Source organism: Entelurus aequoreus, linkage group LG08 (genome assembly GCF_033978785.1).
Source record: "Entelurus aequoreus isolate RoL-2023_Sb linkage group LG08, RoL_Eaeq_v1.1, whole genome shotgun sequence".
Taxonomy (NCBI): domain Eukaryota; kingdom Metazoa; phylum Chordata; class Actinopteri; order Syngnathiformes; family Syngnathidae; genus Entelurus; species Entelurus aequoreus.
The window spans coordinates 51,328,411-51,347,747 of NC_084738.1; the positions used below are offsets into that span (position 1 = coordinate 51,328,411).

Below are 19,337 nucleotides of genomic sequence, written 5' to 3' on the forward strand. Positions count from 1 at the left end.
CTAAGATTGCCACAATGCGACACTGAACAAAAATAGAAACACAACACTTTTGTTTTTGCTCCCATTTTTCATGAGTTGAACTCAAAGATCTAAAACTTTTACTATATACACAAAATACATATTCCTCTCAAATATTGTTCACAAATCTGTCTATATAATAAATAAATGATTAATGGGTTATACTTGTATAGCGCTTTTCTACCTTCAAGGTACTCAAAGCGCTTTGACAGTATTTCCACATTTACCCATTCACACACACATTCACACACTGATGGCGGGAGCTGCCATGCAAGGCGCTAACCAGCAGCCATCAGAGGCAAAGGGTGAAGTGTCTTGCCCAAGGACACAACGGCTGTGTTAGTAGAGCATTTCTCCTTTGCCAAGATAATCCATCCAACCTCACAGGTGTGTCATATCAAGATGCACAGGTGTGCCTTAGGCTGCCCACAATAAAAGACCAGTCTGAAATGTCACTCTCAAAAGCCACCCAGACAGCTGCTGCAACAATTGGTTTGCGTTACCAAAGAATTTCTGCACAAACTGTGAGAAACCGTCTCACGGAATCTCATCTGCATGCTCGTTGTCCTCATCGGGGTCTCGACCTGAGCATGCAGCATGACAATGCTGCCCCATGTTGCAAGGATCTGTACACAATTCCTGGAAGCTTAAAACATCCCAAGTTCTTGCATGGCCAGCATACTCACCAGACTTGTCACCCATTGGGCATGTTTGGGATGCTGTGGATCGGTGTATACGACAGCGTGTTACAGTTTCTGCTAATATCCGGCAACTTTGCACAGCCATTGAAGAGGAGTGGACCAACATTCCACAGGCCACAATCAACAACCTGATCAACTCTATACGAAGGAGATGTGTTGCACTGCGTGAGGCAAATGGAGTTCACACCAGATACTGACTGCTTTTCTGACCCCAATAAAGCAAAACTGCACATTTCAGAGTTGCCTTTTATTATAGCCAGCCTAAGGCACACCTGTGCACTAATCATGCTGTTTAATCAGCATCTTGATATGCCACACTTGTGAGGTGGGATGGATTATCTTGGCAAAAAAGAAGTGCTTACTAACGCAGATTTCGGCAGATTTGTGAACAATATTTGAGAGGACTAGGTATTTTGTGTATAGTAAAAGTTTTAGATCTTTGAGTTCAACTCATGAAAAATGGGAGCAAAAACAAAAGTGTTGCGTTTATATTTTTGTTCAGTATATATCAATTTCTGCTTCAATTATTAGTAATGTATGCATTTGAATTAGGGGTGTTCTGATCGGGGTTTTATGCTGCCAATTCTGTTACCAACCATCCATGAGAAAGATCGGCCGATACCAATCACATGTAAAAAAAATTAGCTTTTTTAAATGTATTTCTGGTGGGTGCTACACAATATTTAAACAAGTTCCTTGTTCTCTTTTATTACATTCAAATGTTTGCGCAAGACAAAGTCAATAATACACCAAAACTAAAACGCAAAAACTACCATCTACTCTTTTAAATCCTTCTGTGTTTAGGGATTTAGCCTCTTAGTTTGTAAACATTAACAAAAATGACAAAAAATATATGGAGAAAATAAAAATATTGATTTTATCACTCTAGGTAGTAGTATTGATCATATACAGATACTACCCTTGGGATCGATCGGCTCTTCCCTTTCGTGTACTTCTGTGTGCAAAACACCAACAGAGCACCACAGTTGCTGTTATATTAATGTCTTTAGACTTGTATTAATCTACTTGTTAATTTCCTGTTAATAGCTGCAGACTTTCTGCTGTAACGTGGGTCAATCTTGACTTCTAAAACTTTACTAAGCACTTATTTTTTGTTGTTCTTCCAAGCTAGCTTAGCGATTAGCATGTCTGCTCTTGCTTGCTCTTACTCGGTGTGTAACATGTAACTAGTTCATTCTTCTGTCTTCCAGTCATATTTCCCAACCTTGAGACCTCCAAATTCGGGAGATTTGGGGGGGAGGGGGGTTGAGGTGGGCGGGGTATGGGTGGGCGGGGCGGGGCCGGGGTTAAGGGGGGAGGAGTATATTTATAGCTTGAATTCACTGTAATTTAAGTATTTCTTATATATATATATATATATATATATATATATATATATATATATATATATATATATATATATATATATATATATATATATATATATATATATATAAATAAAATAAATACTTGACTTTCAGTGAATTCTAGCTATATATATATATATATGTATTTTATTATATACATATACATATAAATAAAATAAATACTTGAATTTCAGTGTTCATTTATTTACACTTATACACACAACACTCCTCTCTACTCATTGTTGTATTTGAAAGTGCAATGCTTTGCAGCCAGTAGCACAGCCTTTGAAGGAGCGTAGGTATGGGCAGTGTAATATTCTGGGTTGGAGTCAATAACCATGCGATTTGATGAAGTTACATCTCTTTAATTCATACTTCAGAACCGACTCCCACACTTGCCGTCAGGGTGCGCAATACAACGTAAACCGTTGGCCAACCAAAAAGTAACCACAGAACACTATACGGTATAGTGTTCTGTGGTTACTTTTTGGTTGGCCAAGCGGACGTGACAACAGGCTGTCCTCACTCAGGTCCGCACAGACCTGGAGGGGGCGTGCCTTAAGTCCGGCTGGAAATCGGGAGAAATTCGGGAAAATGGTTGTCCCGGGAGATTTTCGGGAGAGGCACTGAAATTCGTGAGTCTCCCGGAAAATTCGGGAAGGTTGGCAAGTATGTTTACAGTGATAATATTACGAGTAAGAAATGCAGTTTATTTGCCGCAGTATAAGTGACGAATATTAACTGAAGGGAGCGGCTCCACGCTACGTATGGAAATACTTAGTTAGCTCCAAATCTCAGCAGTGTCCATACTAAAGGTAGGATCAGTAAATCCCGGCATCCCCAGAAGCGGGATGCCGAGCGGGGCTAACAACAAAGCTAAAGGCTAATCCTCACAGAACGCCGCTTCCTTCAATCCTGCTTTCAAACGTCCGCTCCCTGGAGAACAAACTGGACTACCTGATTTAAATGCAAGACGCGAGATGAGAGACTGTTGCGCCATATTTCTAACAGAAACGTGGTTGAAATCATCCGTTCCGAACGAGGCAGTTAGCATCGAGGGGCTAACTATGTTTCGGTCGGACAGGAGCAGCACTCTCACCGGTAAATCCCGAGGTGGTGGTGTTTGTATACACGTCAACAACAACTGGTGCAATAATGGGAAGATAGTATCACGTCACTGCTCTTCTGATGTAGAACTATTAACTATAAAAGGCAGGCCATTTGATTTACCCAGGGAATTTAGTGCTATGATCTTCACAGCAGTGTACATTCCCCCCAGTGCTAACACCAAAGAAGCTTTGAATGCTTTGTACTGCTCCATCAATGAACTGCAATCTACACACCCAGAGGGAGTTTTCATCGTGACAGGGGATTTTAATCAAGCTAACATGAAAACAGTGTTCCCTCATTTCCATCAATATGTGAATTTTGCAACCAGGGGTGGAAGCAGATTGGACTTGGTGTATAGTAACATTAAACAGGCGTATAAAGCTGCACCACGCCCCCACCTCGGCTCCTCAGACCATCTATCTGTGATGCTAATTCCTGCATACGCTTGTATGCAGGAATTAGCATCACAGATAGATCACCCTGCTGATCAGGAAGCAAGCTACAGTGAAGCAGGTGAGGACCTGGCCAGAGAAAGCAATGTCAGCATTACAAGACTGCTTCGAAACCACAGACTGGGACATGTTCAAAGCAGCCACCACCGAAAATCACCACACGTGTGGAGGAGTATGCAGAGTCTGTGTCTGCATACATTCAGAAGTGCATGGAGGATGTCAGTGTGATCAAGAACATCCCCACACGGGCCAACGAGAAACTCTGGATGAACAGTGAGGTACGTGCAATGCTGAAGGCTCGGAACAAGGCTTTTAAGTCTGGCGACATGGCAGCATTAAAAACAGCCAGAGCTAACCTGAATGTGCCATTAAGGTTGCAAAGCGTGCTCACAGTCAGAAAGTGCAGGACTTCTTCGAGAACCCCACAAACACTAGACGAATGTGGCAGGGCATACAGGTCATCACAGACTATAAAGCTGCCCCCTGTCCCTGTGACAACAGTATCAGCTTCCTAGATGACCTTAACAACTACTTTGCAAGGTTTGAGGCACTTAACACCACTCCGGCGAGAAAATCCATCCCTCGCCCTGATGAGCAGCCGCTCAACCTGGACATAGCGGATGTCCAAAAAACCCTGAGGAGAGTGAACCCCCGGAAAGCACAGACACCTGATGACATTCCGGGCAAGGTGCTTAAGGGATGTGCAGACCAGCTGGCTGGGGTTCTCACAGACATCTTCAACATCTCGCTGACCCAGGCTGTGGTACCATCATGCTTTAAGGCGGCCACAATCATTCCAGTGCCTAAAAAACCCACAATCTCCTCCCTCAATGATTACCGCCCCGTTGCACTCACCCCCATCATAATGAAGTGCTTTGAGAGGCTGGTAAAGGAATATATTGTCTCCAGACTTCCCCCCCACATTCGACCCATACCAGTTTGCTTATCGCCCTAACCGCTCCACAGAGGACGCCATCTCCTCTGCACTCCACCTGAGCTTAGAACATCTGGAAGGAAAGGACACACACGTGCGGATGTTGTTTCTGGACATCAGCTCAGCATTCAACACAATCATCCCGCAGCACTTGGTGAGCAAACTGGCCCCCCTTGGATTCAGTATCCCCCTATGCAACTGGCTGCTTGACTTCCTCACAGACAGACCCCAGTCTGTGAGAATGGGCAACAACACCTCCAGTGCCATCTCCCTGAGCACCGGCTCCCCCCAGGGCTGCGTCCTGAGTCCGCTGCTATTCACGTTGATGACTCATGACTGCTGCGCTGGGTCCACTACCAACCACATTGTGAAGTATGCGGACGACACGACAGTAGTGGGCCTCATCCGTGACAAAAACGACATGGACTACAGGGAAGAGGTGAAACATCTGGTTGACTGGTGCAGAACCAACAACCTGGTCCTGAATGTCGACAAGACTAAGGAGATCATCGTTGACTTCAGGAAGCACCAGTCCAGCCACGCTCCACTCATCATCGACGGCACAGCGGTGGAGATAGTAAGCAGCACCAAGTTCCTGGGGGTGCAGATAACTGACAATATAACCTGGTCCCTACACACCGGAGCTCTTGTAAAAAGAGCTCAGCAGTGCATGCACTTTTTGCGTCGGATGAAAATAGCACAGCTCCCTCCCCTCATTCTCACCACATTCTACAGAGGCACTATAGAGAGCCTACTGACCAACAGCATCTCTGTCTGGACTGGAGCCTGCAATGCCTCAGACTGGAAGTCTCTCCAGAGAGTGGTGAGGACGGCGGAAAAGATCATCAGGACTCCTCTTCCTCCTATCCAGGAGATCGCAAAAAGCCGCTGCCTGACCAGGGCTCAGAAAATCTGCAAAGACTCCTCCCATCCCCACCAAGGACTGTTTTCACAGCTGGACTCTAGAAAGAGGTTCCGCAGCCGCCGAAGCAGAACCTCCAGGTTCTGTAACAGCTTCTTCCCTCAGGCCGTAAGACTCTTGAACGCATCGTAATTAAATTATCCCCTCAACTCCCCCCAAAATGAATTAACTCGCTGGAATAAAAAAGACAACATAACATACATCCATAAACGTGGACGCATGTGAAAAAGTGCAATATATTCATCTGTACAGTAACCTATTTATTTATTTATTTATATATGCACCTTATTGCTTTTTTATCCTGCACTACCATGAGCTTATGTAACGAAATTTCGTTCTTATCTGTACTCCATCCATCCATCCATTTTCTACCGCTTATTCCCTTCGAGGTCGCGGGGGGCGCTGGAGCCTATCTCAGCTACAATCGGGCGGAAGGCGGGGTACACCCTGGACAAGTCGCCACCTCTGTAAAGTTCAAATTTGAATGACAATAAAAAGGAAGTCTAAGTCTAAGTCTAAATTATAAATACCAGAATGATCAGATGAATATTTTTATTTTGTCTAAATTGTTTTTCTCGTTTTGTTTATGTTTACAAAAACAAAGAATGCGTCCCTGGACACAAGAGGACTTTTAAGTGTAAAATAAACAACGGTTTTAAATGGGTAGTATATAATAGGTTTTGCTTTTGTTTATGTATTGTGTATTATTGACTTAAATTTACTCGAATAATTGTATGAAAAAATGAGAATAAGGAACTTCTTTAAATATTGCTATTGTTACATTGTCAGTGTCAACAGCACTACAGTAAATACCGTATTTTTCAAACTATAAGGCGCACTCACATGTAGATTACGAGATGACACTAGCAGGCAAGCCCAAAACTTTGATGTTTCATTGAGAATATAGAACATTACACATGGTGCTCAAAAATCCGCTTTGGTAAACTACGAAGCAGCACGGCTTAATGGATTGTCGGAGGATTACGTCCACCGTAGTCATACATACTGTGCTTCAACATACATCCATTTTCTACCGCTTGTACTTTTTGGGGTCGCGCCTATACGGGTATTATTATAGTGTGTGTGTATAAGGACCCCAATATGGGACCTAATAAGAGACATGTTATCTGCCGTTTTGTTTCACAATATTATGCAAAGCCAACTTTTCTTACCTATTGGTGCCTGCTGTTGCGTATTTAGGATCTGCATACGTCCAAAAAATGTGTAGTCCACGTCGACGCCTTAGTCCATAAACTCCTTATTTTTCCTCTATTCTCTCGTTGTGGGGCATTCAACCTTCATTGTTGCCATTTCTACTATATAGTAGCATACAGTTCCAAACTTACATCTGTCAGTAGACTCACTATGAAAGCGCTAAAAACTACAGGTACAACAAAGATGACGGGGAGAAGACGCTGTCGAAGTGGTGCCACATGAATAAGAACGCTCACAAAATGGCGTATCCTTAAGAGACAGTCACAAAGCAGCTTGAAGATGGCCTGTGAAACATAATCTATTCAACATCCTGACCAAAGAACCACCATTACATGTTATATAGGCCACAAGGAAATTTTTTAAATGTACAAAATCATAATATAACCCCTTCAATGCGCCTCATAATCCAGTGCGCCTTCTGTCTGAAAATACACGAATAAACCTGCTCATCGGCAGTGCGCCTTATAATCCTACGGTCTGAAAAATACTTCACATGAAAAATGTTTACAGTCAATACATGTGATTGGTATCGACCGATCTCACTCTTGGATGATCATTATCGAAATCAGCAGCATTTAACTATGATACGCCCCTAATTTACATGCTACAAAATTCTGAAAAAAAAAAAAAAAGTTTCTATTTGTTGTTCTGTTTGAATGTTTTTCTTTTTTTAAATATTAGGTCGGCCAGTATTTAAGCACTGGCGCTGTTTCAAAAACATCCATTTGGCACGAGTATTTCATAAGTAAACAATATCCAACTCCGAGGTTACCAACATGACCTCGGAGTTTGTTACGATAATATGAGGGGCCGTTAGGGACATTATTCAGAGTTACCTCTTACATACACTACTGAAATGCTCTCACATAAACAACTGAAATCTTTTTCTTTTATACACACTACTGAAACACTCTTATAAACACTACTGAAATGCTCTTACATACACTACTGAAACGCTCTCACATAAACAACTGAAATGTTTTTCTCTCACACACCCTACTGAAACACTATTATAAACACTACTGAAATGCTCTTACATACACTACTGAAACACTCTTATAAACACTACTGAAATGCTCTTACATACACTACTGAAACACTCTTATAAACACTACTGAAATGCTCTTACATACACTACTGAAACACTCTTATAAACACTACTGAAATGCTCTTATAAACACTACTGAAACACTCTTATAAATACTAATGAAATGCTCTTATAAACACTACTAAAACACTCTTATAAACACTACTGAAACATTCTTACATACACTACTGAAACACTCTTATAAACACTACTGAAATGTTTTTGTCTCACGCACACACACACTTGGAATTATTTTTCACTAGTATGTATAACGGATTTCATCTGTGTGTGTGTGCTTTTTACACACAGCCAAGCAGCCTGGAGCACTCGTTCCATTGCGAGTTTGCACCGCACACATGCAACGTTTCAGTTCATGGACATTGGGGCAAAAGGAAGAAAACGTAATTAGACATTATTTATTTCTAAATGATTGTTGAATCACACGAAATGTAAGACGACATGGCATTGTAGTGAGCTACAATGGTAACATGTCAAAATGTGAGTCACGTCGTGTTACGTAAGTAGCTAATCATATACTAATGATAATGGATTACATTTATTTAGCGCTTTTCTATCGACTAGATAAGGATGCCCAAATTACGGCCCGCGGGCCGGTTACGGCCCGCCAAAGTCCAACATCCGGCCCGCTGGGAAAACATTTTTTTTTTGTATTATTATTTTCAATTTGTCTTTTCTAATCCATTTTTTGGTGTCCCCTAGCCGCTCAGGCAGATCATATTGTCTAAAAATGCATTTCTCTGTATGACTTATATTGTTATAGCTGTTTTAATGTGATCTGATTGTTACATTCTTATTTCAGAGTCACCACACAGCTGCATGACCATTTCAACAAAGACGGAATAAACAACCTCCGGATTCATGGAACTTCTCTGCACACAAATATATTAATTGGAATATTCAATAAAGTTCACATAGAAACATTGTGAATATTATTTTCAACAGTGTGTTGAAAACAACATTTTTTGGCTCAGAAAGGTTCCTTGTGTCTCATTATTCATATACTTTCAATACTTGTCGGTGTGTAATTCCAGACATAGATGTAAACATTAATGAGACAACAAAGAACATTTTTCAACAAGTGAACCCACTTGAAAATGATGGCAACTATGGAATAGACATTTTCACTTCAATTCTGCACTTTATTCAGTGGACAACATTGGAATTATAAGGTTTGTTAAAATGTTTTCTTCACTTGTGCTGTGTATTCTGCGAATTAACATTTTGTAAAAAATAAATAAATAAGGAACCTGTTATACAGACCTGTATGAAGTTGCCCACTTTATTATTGCAAATATCAAAATAACACTGCAATACGTTTGTGCTGTGAACATTTATGTTTCTACGGTTGAGGTTTTTAAGTTATTTTATGTTCTGACTAGTAATGTCATCCAGCCCCCACCACCACACACACTTTGTCAAAATCTCCCCAAACTTGTCCCAAACGTTTGTGATACACAATTTTTTTGTCTTATGATTATTGTATTTAGGTTAGGGGCTAGGTGTAAATATTAACACATTAACTTAAACTATAATTTTAGACAAACAATATATATTGTCTGACTACAAGAAGCATTGAAAAGTATATAAATAATAAGGCATAGGGAACCTTTTTTGAGCAAAAAAAAAAAAGGATATTTAATATGTTTATGTGAAATTTATTGAATATTCCAATTAATATATTTGTGTGCAGAGAAGTTATAATGAATCCAGAGGTTGTTTATTCCGTCCTTGTTGAAATGGTCATGCAGCTGTGTGGTGACTCTGAAATAAGAATGTAACAATCAGATCACATGAAAACAGCTAAGACAATATAAGTCATACAGGGAAATGCATTTTTAGACAATATGATTTGCCTGAGCGGCTAGGGGACACCAAAAAATGGATTAGAAAAGACAGATTGAAAATAATAATACAAAAAAAATGTTTTCCCAGCGGGCCGGATGTTGGACTTTGGCGGGCCGTAACCGGCCCGCGGGCCGTAGTTTGGGCACCCCTTATCTAGTCGATAGAAAAGCGCTAAATAAATGTAATCCATTATCATTAGTATTTGATCAGCTACTGACGTAACACGACATGACTCACATTTCGACATGTTACCATTGTAGCTCACTACAATGCCATGTTGTCTTACATTTCGTGTGATTCAACAATCATTTAGAAATGAATAATGTCTAACTACCTTTTCCTCCTTTTGCCCTAATGTCCATGAACTGAAACGTTGCATGTGTGCGGTGCAAACTCGCAATGGAGCGAGTGCTCCAGGCTGCTTGGCTGTCGGGACGAGAAAGGCACCGCTGTGTGGCCGCTCAGGTGCCGCGTCCTGCAGGGCGACCCACGGCGGCAGTTCGACTCTTGTTGCATTGAAAGTGTTCTTATATTCTCTGCTGAAGCCCTCAAATTATGAAGTGGAGCTCCCGCCTCGGTTAAACTACTTGTTGGCAGACATTCTGTCCTCAACTTGGCTTTAAAAAAAATAAAAATAAACTTGTCTGAAAAGGGGCGGGGATTATACCGGAACCGGAATGCAACATCGCTCACACACACTACTAAGATGCTCTTACACATAGTGGTAAAATGCTCGTATACACAGTGGTAAGATGCTCTTACACACACTACTAGATGCTCTTACACACAGTGGTAAGATGCTCTTACACACACTAGTAAGATGCGCTCATACACATAACTGAAATCTTTGCACACATACTACTGAAATTGTTGTCCCTCACACGCACGTGTAAAAAGCACACACACACACAGGTGAAATCCGTTTATAAATAGTAGTGAAAAATAATTTGTGAGTGCGTGCGTGCGTGAGACAAAAACATTTCAGTAGTGTTTATAAGAGTGTTTCAGTAGTGTATGTAAGAGTGTTTCAGTAGTGTTTATAAGAGTGTTTCAGTAGTGTATGTAAGAGTGTTTCAGTAGTGTTTATAAGAATGTTTCAGTAGTGTATGTAAGAATGATTCACTAGTGTATGTAAGAGTGTTTCAGTAGTGTTTATAAGAGTGTTTCAGTAGTGTATGTAAGAATGTTTCAGTAGTGTTTATAAGAGTGCTTCAGTAGTGTATGTAAGAATGTTTCACTAGTGTATGTAAGAGTGTTTCAGTAGTGTATGTAAGAATGTTTCAGTAGTGTATGTAAGAATGTTTCAGTAGTGTATGTAAGAGTGTTTCAGTAGTGTTTATAAGAGTGTTTCAGTAGTGTATGTAAGAGTGTTTCAGTAGTGTTTATAAGAGTGTTTCAGTAGTGTATGTAAGAGCATTTCAGTAGTGTTTATAAGAGTGTTTCAGTAGTGTTTATAAGTGTGTTTCAGTAGTGTTTATAAGAGTGTTTCAGTAGGGTGTGTGAGAGAAAAACATTTCAGTTGTTTATGTGAGAGCATTTCAGTAGTGTATGTAAGAGCATTTCAGTAGTGTTTATAAGAGTGTTTCAGTAGTGTGTATAAAAGAAAAAGATTTCAGTTGTTTATGTGAGAGCATTTCAGTAGTGTAAGAGGTAATTCTGAATAATGTCCCTAACGGCCCCTCATACGATAACGTGCAGAGTCCGAGAAGGTTCGGTTTTTGACCCTGCACTCTTCAGCATCTATATGCCTCCGCGAGGCGGCATAATACGCAAATACAGTGTTAGCTTTCTCTGTTGTGCTGATGACACCCAACTATACATGCCCCTAAAGCTGACCAACACTCGGTATTGTAGTAATCTGTAGGGGTGTCTTAATGAAATTAAACAATGGATGTCCAGCAACTTTTTGCATCTTAACGCAAAGAAAACAGAAATGTTGATTATTGGTCCTGATAAACATCGGCACTTACTTAAAGATACCACCTTAAAATTCAGCAACAAAACAATTACACAAGCCTCTGCCTTAATTTCGACCCTACTCTATCGTTTGAGTCACACACTAAGAGTGTTACTACAACAGCCTTCTTTCATCTCCGTAATATCGCTAAAATCTGTCCCATTATGTCCACCACCAGCGCTGAGATTAGGGTCTTCCTATGTCTGGCATTACAAGATTACAGTTGGTACAAAACGCGGCTGCTAGAATTTTGACTAGTACAGGAAAGTTTGATCATATTACGCCTATACTGGCCCACCTACACTGGCTTCCTGTGCACTTAAGATTTCTATTACTTACGTACAAAATACTAAATGGTCTAGCTCCATCCTATCTTGCTGACTGTATTGTACCATATACCTGGCCAGAAATCTGTGATCTAAGAACTCCGGTTTACACTGCAGGATTAAGATACTGAACAGGGCAAGTAAAGAAGAGAATAAATACAAATGAAAAACAACAAAACTAACAAATCCACTCACCCTCTGTGAATTGTAATCTATCTCTCTCCAGCTCCCAAAGTCTGATCTGATCTGTTATGCTTGGAGGAAGCACTGGTGTCTGCAGCACAGAGATGTCAGGTGAAGACTCTCCCGAATGAAGGCATTGACACCCGTGTCAAAAACGAATCGCGACTGCTCATGCTTACCTGCTTCAGCATGACAGGGTGCGCTCTGGTTCTCAGAAAGTGGATGATCTGTAAAAATAAAATACCTCACTCAAACTCTTACAGTTGACATCTAAAGTATTGGTATTTTGCCAGCATGAGATGCTCTCATCCGGAATCAAGTCCAGTACGCTTCCCAATACGTGGCATGCTTGAAGAAGTGCGTTGGTATGCAGCATATTTGGACATGCACACTCATGTGCATGATCATGCGACGTGTCATACATGTACTTTCTGTATTGCCATCACTTCTTGCTGGATACCTTGCCACAAAGTCGAAGAAAGCGTTACACCCACACACGCACGAGTACTTGCACTTGCTTTGGAGTAAACAGCTGCGGAAGGAAAAACCTGCCAGGTAAACAGCTGATTTTACTAATTCCGAGTGGACTGACATAAACTGACTCGCGTCCCTTCCCAGGGGGTGGAACAAGTGGATGGGTCAAATGCAGAGGGTAATTTCACCACAGGTGTGGTACTTTAATTTTAACTTTTTTTTATGTGACCGTAGGATGAACAAATATGCTACAGTACTAAGACTATAGTGGCCATAAACAGTTAGCTTCTACAGCAGGGGGCTCAAATTGCGCCACAGGGGTCATCTGTGGCTTGTGATTAGTTTGTTATTGGCCCCAGACACGTTACAAAAAACACCAGCCAAAATTAAGAAAACAGCAAGAAGCCCAATGACAAAAAAAGTAAATGTTGACATCAGCAAAGCGTTGTCTTTGAAAAACAAACAAAAAATTATTCATATATATATATATATATATATATATATATATATATATATATATATATATATATATATATATATATATACATATACAAAACCAGTGAAGTTGGCACGTTGTGTAATTCGTAGATAAAAACCGAATACAATGATTTGCAAATCCGTTTCTACTTACATTTAATTGAATATGCTTGCAAAGACAAGATATCTAATGTTTGAACTGAGAAACTTAATTTTTTTTTGCAAATAATCATTAACTTAGAATTTAATGGCAGCAACACATTGCAAAAAAGTTGGCACAGGGGCATTTTTACCACTGTGTTACATGGCCTTTCCTTTTAGCAACACTCAGTAAACATTTGGGAACTGAGGAGACCATTTTTTTTAAGCTTTTGAGGTGGAATTATTTCCCATTCTTGCTTGATGTACAGCTTAAGTTGTTCAACAGTCCGTGGTCTCAGTTGTGGCTTCATGTATAGCCACAAATGCACCACACATGTTCAATGGAGACAGGTCTGGACTACAGACAGGCCAAACTAGTACCCGCACTCTTTTACTATGAAGCCACGCTGTTGTAACACGTGGCTTGGCATTGTCTGTCTGAAATAAGCAGGGGCGTCCATGATAATGTTGCTTAGATAGCAACATATGTTGCTCCAAAACCTGTATGTACCTTTCAGCATTAATGGTGTCTTCACAGATGTGTAAGTTACCCATGCCTTGGGCACTAATACACCCCCATACCATCACAGATGCTGGCTTTTCAACTTTAAGTCTATAACAATCCGAATGTTTTTTTTCCTCTTTGGTCCGGAGGACACCACGTCCACTGTTCCCAAAAACAATTTGAATGGTGGACTCGTCAGACCACAGAACACTTTTTCACTTTGCATCAGTCCATCTTAGATGAGCTCGGGCCCAGCGAAGCCGGCGGAGTTTCTGGGTGTTGTTCATAAATGGCTTTCGCTTTGCATAGTAGAGTTTTAACTTGCACTTACTGATGTAGCGACAAACTGTAGTTACTGACAGTGGTTTTCTGAAGTGTTCCTGAGCCCATGTGGTGATATCCCTTACACACTGATGTCGCTTTTGATGCAGTACGGCCTGAGGGATTGAAGGTCCGTAATATCATCGCGTACGTGCAGTGGTTTCTACAGATTCTCTGAATTTTTTGATGATATTTCAGACCGTAGATGGTGAAATCCCTAAATTCCTTGCTATAGCTCGTTGAGAAACATTGTTCTTAAACTGTTCGACAATTTGCTCACGTATTTGTTCACAAAGTGGTGACCCTCGCCCTATCCTTGTTTGTGAATGACTGAGCAATTCATTGAAGCTGCTTTTATACCCAATCATGGCACCCACCTGTTTCCAATTAGCCTGTTCACCTGTGGGATGTTTCAAATAAGTGATTGATGAGCATTCCTCAACTTTTTCAGTCTTGTTTGCCACTTGTGCCAGCTTTTTTGAAACATTGTGCAGGCATCAAATTCCAAATGAGCTAATATTTGCAAAAAATAAAGTTTTCCGGTTCGAACATTAAGTATCTTGTCTTTGCAGTCTATTCAATTGAATATAGGTTGAAAAGGATTTGCAAATCAATCAATCAATGTTTATTCATATAGCCCTAAATCACAAAAGTCTCAAAGGGCTGCACAAGCCACGACGACATCCTCATTGTATTTTGTTCTTATTTACAATTTACACAACGTGCCAACTTCACTGGTTTTGGGTTTTGTAAAAAAATATATACATGTGTCATTTATATATATATATATATATACACACATTAGGGCGCGCATTTGTTACACATTCTGAGATTGCGAGGAGAGAACTTTGAATAAAACTAAGGTAACTTGTTGGTATTGCAGCACCAAACATTTTTATCATCGGCGCACATCAACTTTAAGTTACCATCTTAAAGTGAAACACGTACTCATCGACAGTGTTGCCAATCCTCTTGGCGCCTTTTTTGTAAACAGTTAAGGCTGCAGCTAACGATTATTTTTCTATCGATTAATCTATAGATTATTTTTTTCGATTAATCTATAGATTATTTTTTTTCGATTAATCTATAGATTATTTTTCCTTTTACCGATTAATTTTTTATTCAAAATGAAGATGAAAAAATAAATGTAGGCCAGTTTTTTCGAAAGGCATGGCTTTTATTTACAAAAAAAAAGAAGTATGGCCACTCAGTCAACATTGACAACAACATGACTAAATATTCTGTAACAATGTAAACATTTAAAACTTTTAACCTTTAACAAAATTAAAAGTAGCTTATTTGCTTTTTAATGTGCAAATATAAAAGTCAACATCCAGTGCAAATCTTAATATTCTGCAATAGTATAAGCATTTCAAAAGTAAAAGTATTGCTTATTTTGCTTTAAAATGTGCAAAAATAAAGATAAACATCCAATACAAAAAAGTGTAAAACGAAATATTCTGTAACAACAGTGTAAACATTTCAACAAAAGTGAAAGTATTGCTTATTTGCTAAAATGTGCAAAAATAAAGATAAACATCCAATACAAAAAAGTGCCAATCTAAATATTCTGGAGCACTGTAAACATTAAGTATTGCTTTTAAAATGTGCAAAATAAACATCCAGTCCAACCCAGTACACAATAACCAATTCTACTCATTCCAGTGAGTGACTAACAGTTGTAATGAAGAAAGGTTAGCATGTCTACATGCTCTGCTTCTTTTCTTGTTTACAATATTCCCAGCAGCTGAAAATAGGCGCTCAGAAGGGGTCGATGTGGCTGGAACTGAGAGGTAATTAGCCTTCACCTCAAGCCAGGACTGCGAGTGAGCTGAGCTGCAGTTTAAGTTTCTAGAAGGTCAACGGGCTCATAGTGATGTTACTAGTAGTTGACTGGGAGGTGTTTATTATCATTTGGGGAGAGTCCGCTGCCTGATGCTCACCTGCTAAACACCTATCTGCTCCACGCTGAAGCGCTGACTACATGCGCTCTGAATACGCACTGCTGATTGGCTGATAATGCTTCGTGTGTACCAATCAGATGGTTGTGTGGGTGGGACAATGCTGCATGCTGAGACAGAGGCAGGAGCGAAGCAGCTTGTTAAGACTTTAGCAGCTAAAGTTAGCTTTAGCTTAGAAACTCGTTCGGTACACCCCCGTACCGAACCGAAAGCCCCGTACCGAAACGGTTCAATACAAAACACGTACCGTTACACCCCTAGCAGATACAAATGACACATTCATGTTTTTATGTAATGATGACAACATATGCTCACGCGGACGATTGACTAGTTGATGGTTTTCTTTTCAAATGTTCGTTCATAGCCGTTGTGCTGCTATGATAGGCCATTTACGCTCGACACAGTGTGCATTCAACAACATTATTAGGCTGTGTATTGAAATACTTCCACACTTTTGACGACTTTTGGCGTGATTTTTCCCCCTCGCTCGCACCGCTCGCATCGTCTGCTTTGATCGTCTGCTTTGGGCTTCGCCATGACGGTAGTGTGACGTAAATATGCGACGCGTCGACGCACAAAAACGGCGTCGACGTATTTACGTAACCGATGACGTCGACTACGTCGACGCGTCGTTTCAGCCTTATAAACAGTAACTAGCAACAAATATTGTGACTTTTCCTGGGGATATTGGAGACTGTTTTGTGTCTCGGGGACTGTTTTGTGTCTTGGAGACTCTGAGGTGAAAGCAAGCAGCAGTCGCCGTCCTTCGTGAGCAGTGACGACTGCTGCCGGTCAGCTGGTGCTGCTGTTCTGCTTACGCCGATAGCTACGGGCTCGCATGAATGCTAGCTACATTCACAACAAGCAGAGGAGAACACCACGCTGGCAAAGTTTACTGATTCAATCTCAGGGCGTTCAATTGATCGCAACTGGACTGCTTCAATGCTTATTGACTATTTTGACTGGTAGTAGTCGATCCACATCGATCGCTCTGCCACACAATACCTCAATGCTAACGAAGGGGAATTTACACTTCAAACGACGACTCTGCTGTGGTCGGGTGTATCGGAGAGGGACGGGAATTGGAGTACAGGACACTGATCGCTGACTTTGTGGAGTGGTCTCAGGCGAACCATCTGGTCCTTAATGTGGACAAGACCAAGGAGCTGGTCATCGACTTCAGGAAGAGAGTGACCCCGGTGGAGCCCATCAAGATCCAGGGCCGGGAGGTGGCAGTAGTGGAGCAGTACAAGTACCTGGGAGTCCACTTGAACAGCAGACTGGACTGGAAGGACAACTGCAAAGCTGTTTACAAGAAGGGCATGAGCAGACCCTTTTTTCTGAGGAAGCTTAGGTCATTCAATGTGTGCAGCAAGCTGTTGGAGATATTTTATCAGTCTGTTGTGGCCAGTGCACTGTACTTTGCAGTGGTTTGTTGGGGGAGCAGCACTAGCAAAAGGGACTCAAACCGGATTGATAATCTGATCCGGAAAGCCGGCCAAACTATTGGCACGCAATTGGAGGCGTTTGTGTCAGTGAGGGACAGGAGGTCACTGGACAAACTGCTGGCCATCATGGACAATCCTGCCCACCCACTCCACCTGACAATTAAGGGACAGCGGAGTTCATACTCCAACAGGCTCCTTCAACTTCCTTCCCGCACTGTGCGATTCAAGAACTCCTTCATTCCACACTCCATCCAGCTGTATAATCACTCGCCATACAGCAATAGATGACATCTGCCTATTACCTGACACCTGACATGTTAGCTACTTCTCTTTGTTTATAATGTCTATTTTCTATTTCCTGCTGGACCTACTCTCCATTTTATGCTGCTGCTGTCATATAGACTGTATATACTGTAATATTGAACATGGTCATTGGTTTATATTGTATATATGTTATATACATAATATAATATATCTGTATATAAATTACTCTGTACACATATTATGTATATATTCGTATATATGTTTGATTTTTTTATAGCTATATTAGTCTATTTATACCTGCATTGTCCTTTCCATCATTGTAACTGAGCTACTGTGTTGAACAATTTCCCTTGTGGATCATTAAAGTTTGTCTAAGTCTAAGTCTAAGTCAAAGGACTTGGTTGTTTGCATTAACACAGTTGTTTATCTTACTACGATAGGGCGAAACCATCCTTGCCCAGGCCCACCCTCCTTGTTTTTGTTAGTATAAATATTTGGGGGTTTGGCACCAACCGCTGCACTAGATCAGACCAATCTAAGTCTATGAGGACGAACTGAAGAAGCCTACTCGGATGAGCGGCAAAGGGTCCTCCAAGACAAGCCAAGCAGTCCAGTTGCAATCGATTGAATGCCCTGAGATGACAATGACCTGGATGAATGAGAACCTTCATAGACATGTTACGGATTCAATATTGTAAACAAAAGTAGCACAGTTAAGTTAAACATATGCCTTTGCTAAACAGAAAGCCAACATCTAACACAGGTCTGGGCAATTATTTTGACTCGGGGCCAAAAAAATGTGTCTGGGGGCAGGTATATCTATTTTTAGGAACACTAATACAAAACCTCACAATAATGTCTGATTGAATGCTAAAACTTCATGACAGACCGCCTTAAAAAACGGAACGCAATTTTAAATTTTTATACTGAATGAGACACCCAGAATGTACATGAAAATAAAGAATGTGGGATTTACAATATGAACTATGAACGATAAAACACTGAATATTGACAACATATGAACATCACACCCCCTCTCTATCGACATATTTTATAATAAAGCGAAACACAAAAAAATGCAACAAACACAGCGAAATATGAACGCGAAGGGTAAAAAAAACCTAAACACCTATAATCTGATACATCTGATACATCACTAAGCTTTACAACTGTGTTGTAAAAATCTCCTTCCGCGTCTGTCCCTGACACCCACATTTCAGGCTGACACTCTGGAAACACTCTGTGGAAACGCTCCCCACCCACACTGCTTGGTGCCTCGTCTGAGCTGCTGTGACTTATATTACCATAGTAACTAATTAGATTACCATAGTAACTAATTAGATTACCATAGTAACTAGTATATCATGCAAAAGCGCAGATGTCAACCATTGAAATACTTAGTATAGTTCAAGACTTACGGTCATTAGAAAACATCACTGAACATCATGATGGCAGCTACAGTTTCCATCTTAAAGGCCTACTGAAACCCACTACTACCGACCACGCAGTCCGATAGTTTATATATCAATGATGAAATCTTAACATTATAACACATGCCAATACGGCTGGGTTAACTTATAAAGTGACATTTTAAATTTGCCGCTAAAC

General features: G+C 40.6%; 1 protein-coding gene across 1 annotated transcript in view; it reads right to left on the bottom strand.

Moving 5' to 3' along the window:
- Positions 1 to 19,337, bottom strand: part of gtf2h4 (general transcription factor IIH, polypeptide 4) — a 115,913-nt gene that overhangs the window by 4,314 nt on the left and 92,262 nt on the right. Inside the window, exons 11-14 of the mRNA XM_062056758.1 lie at positions 12,318 to 12,365; positions 12,147 to 12,229; positions 7,728 to 7,738; positions 6,985 to 7,017 (exon numbers count right to left, since the gene is read on the bottom strand). Of these exons, the coding sequence (XP_061912742.1) occupies positions 6,985 to 7,017; positions 7,728 to 7,738; positions 12,147 to 12,229; positions 12,318 to 12,365 (175 nt within the window). The remainder of the gene's footprint in view (positions 1 to 6,984; positions 7,018 to 7,727; positions 7,739 to 12,146; positions 12,230 to 12,317; positions 12,366 to 19,337) is intronic.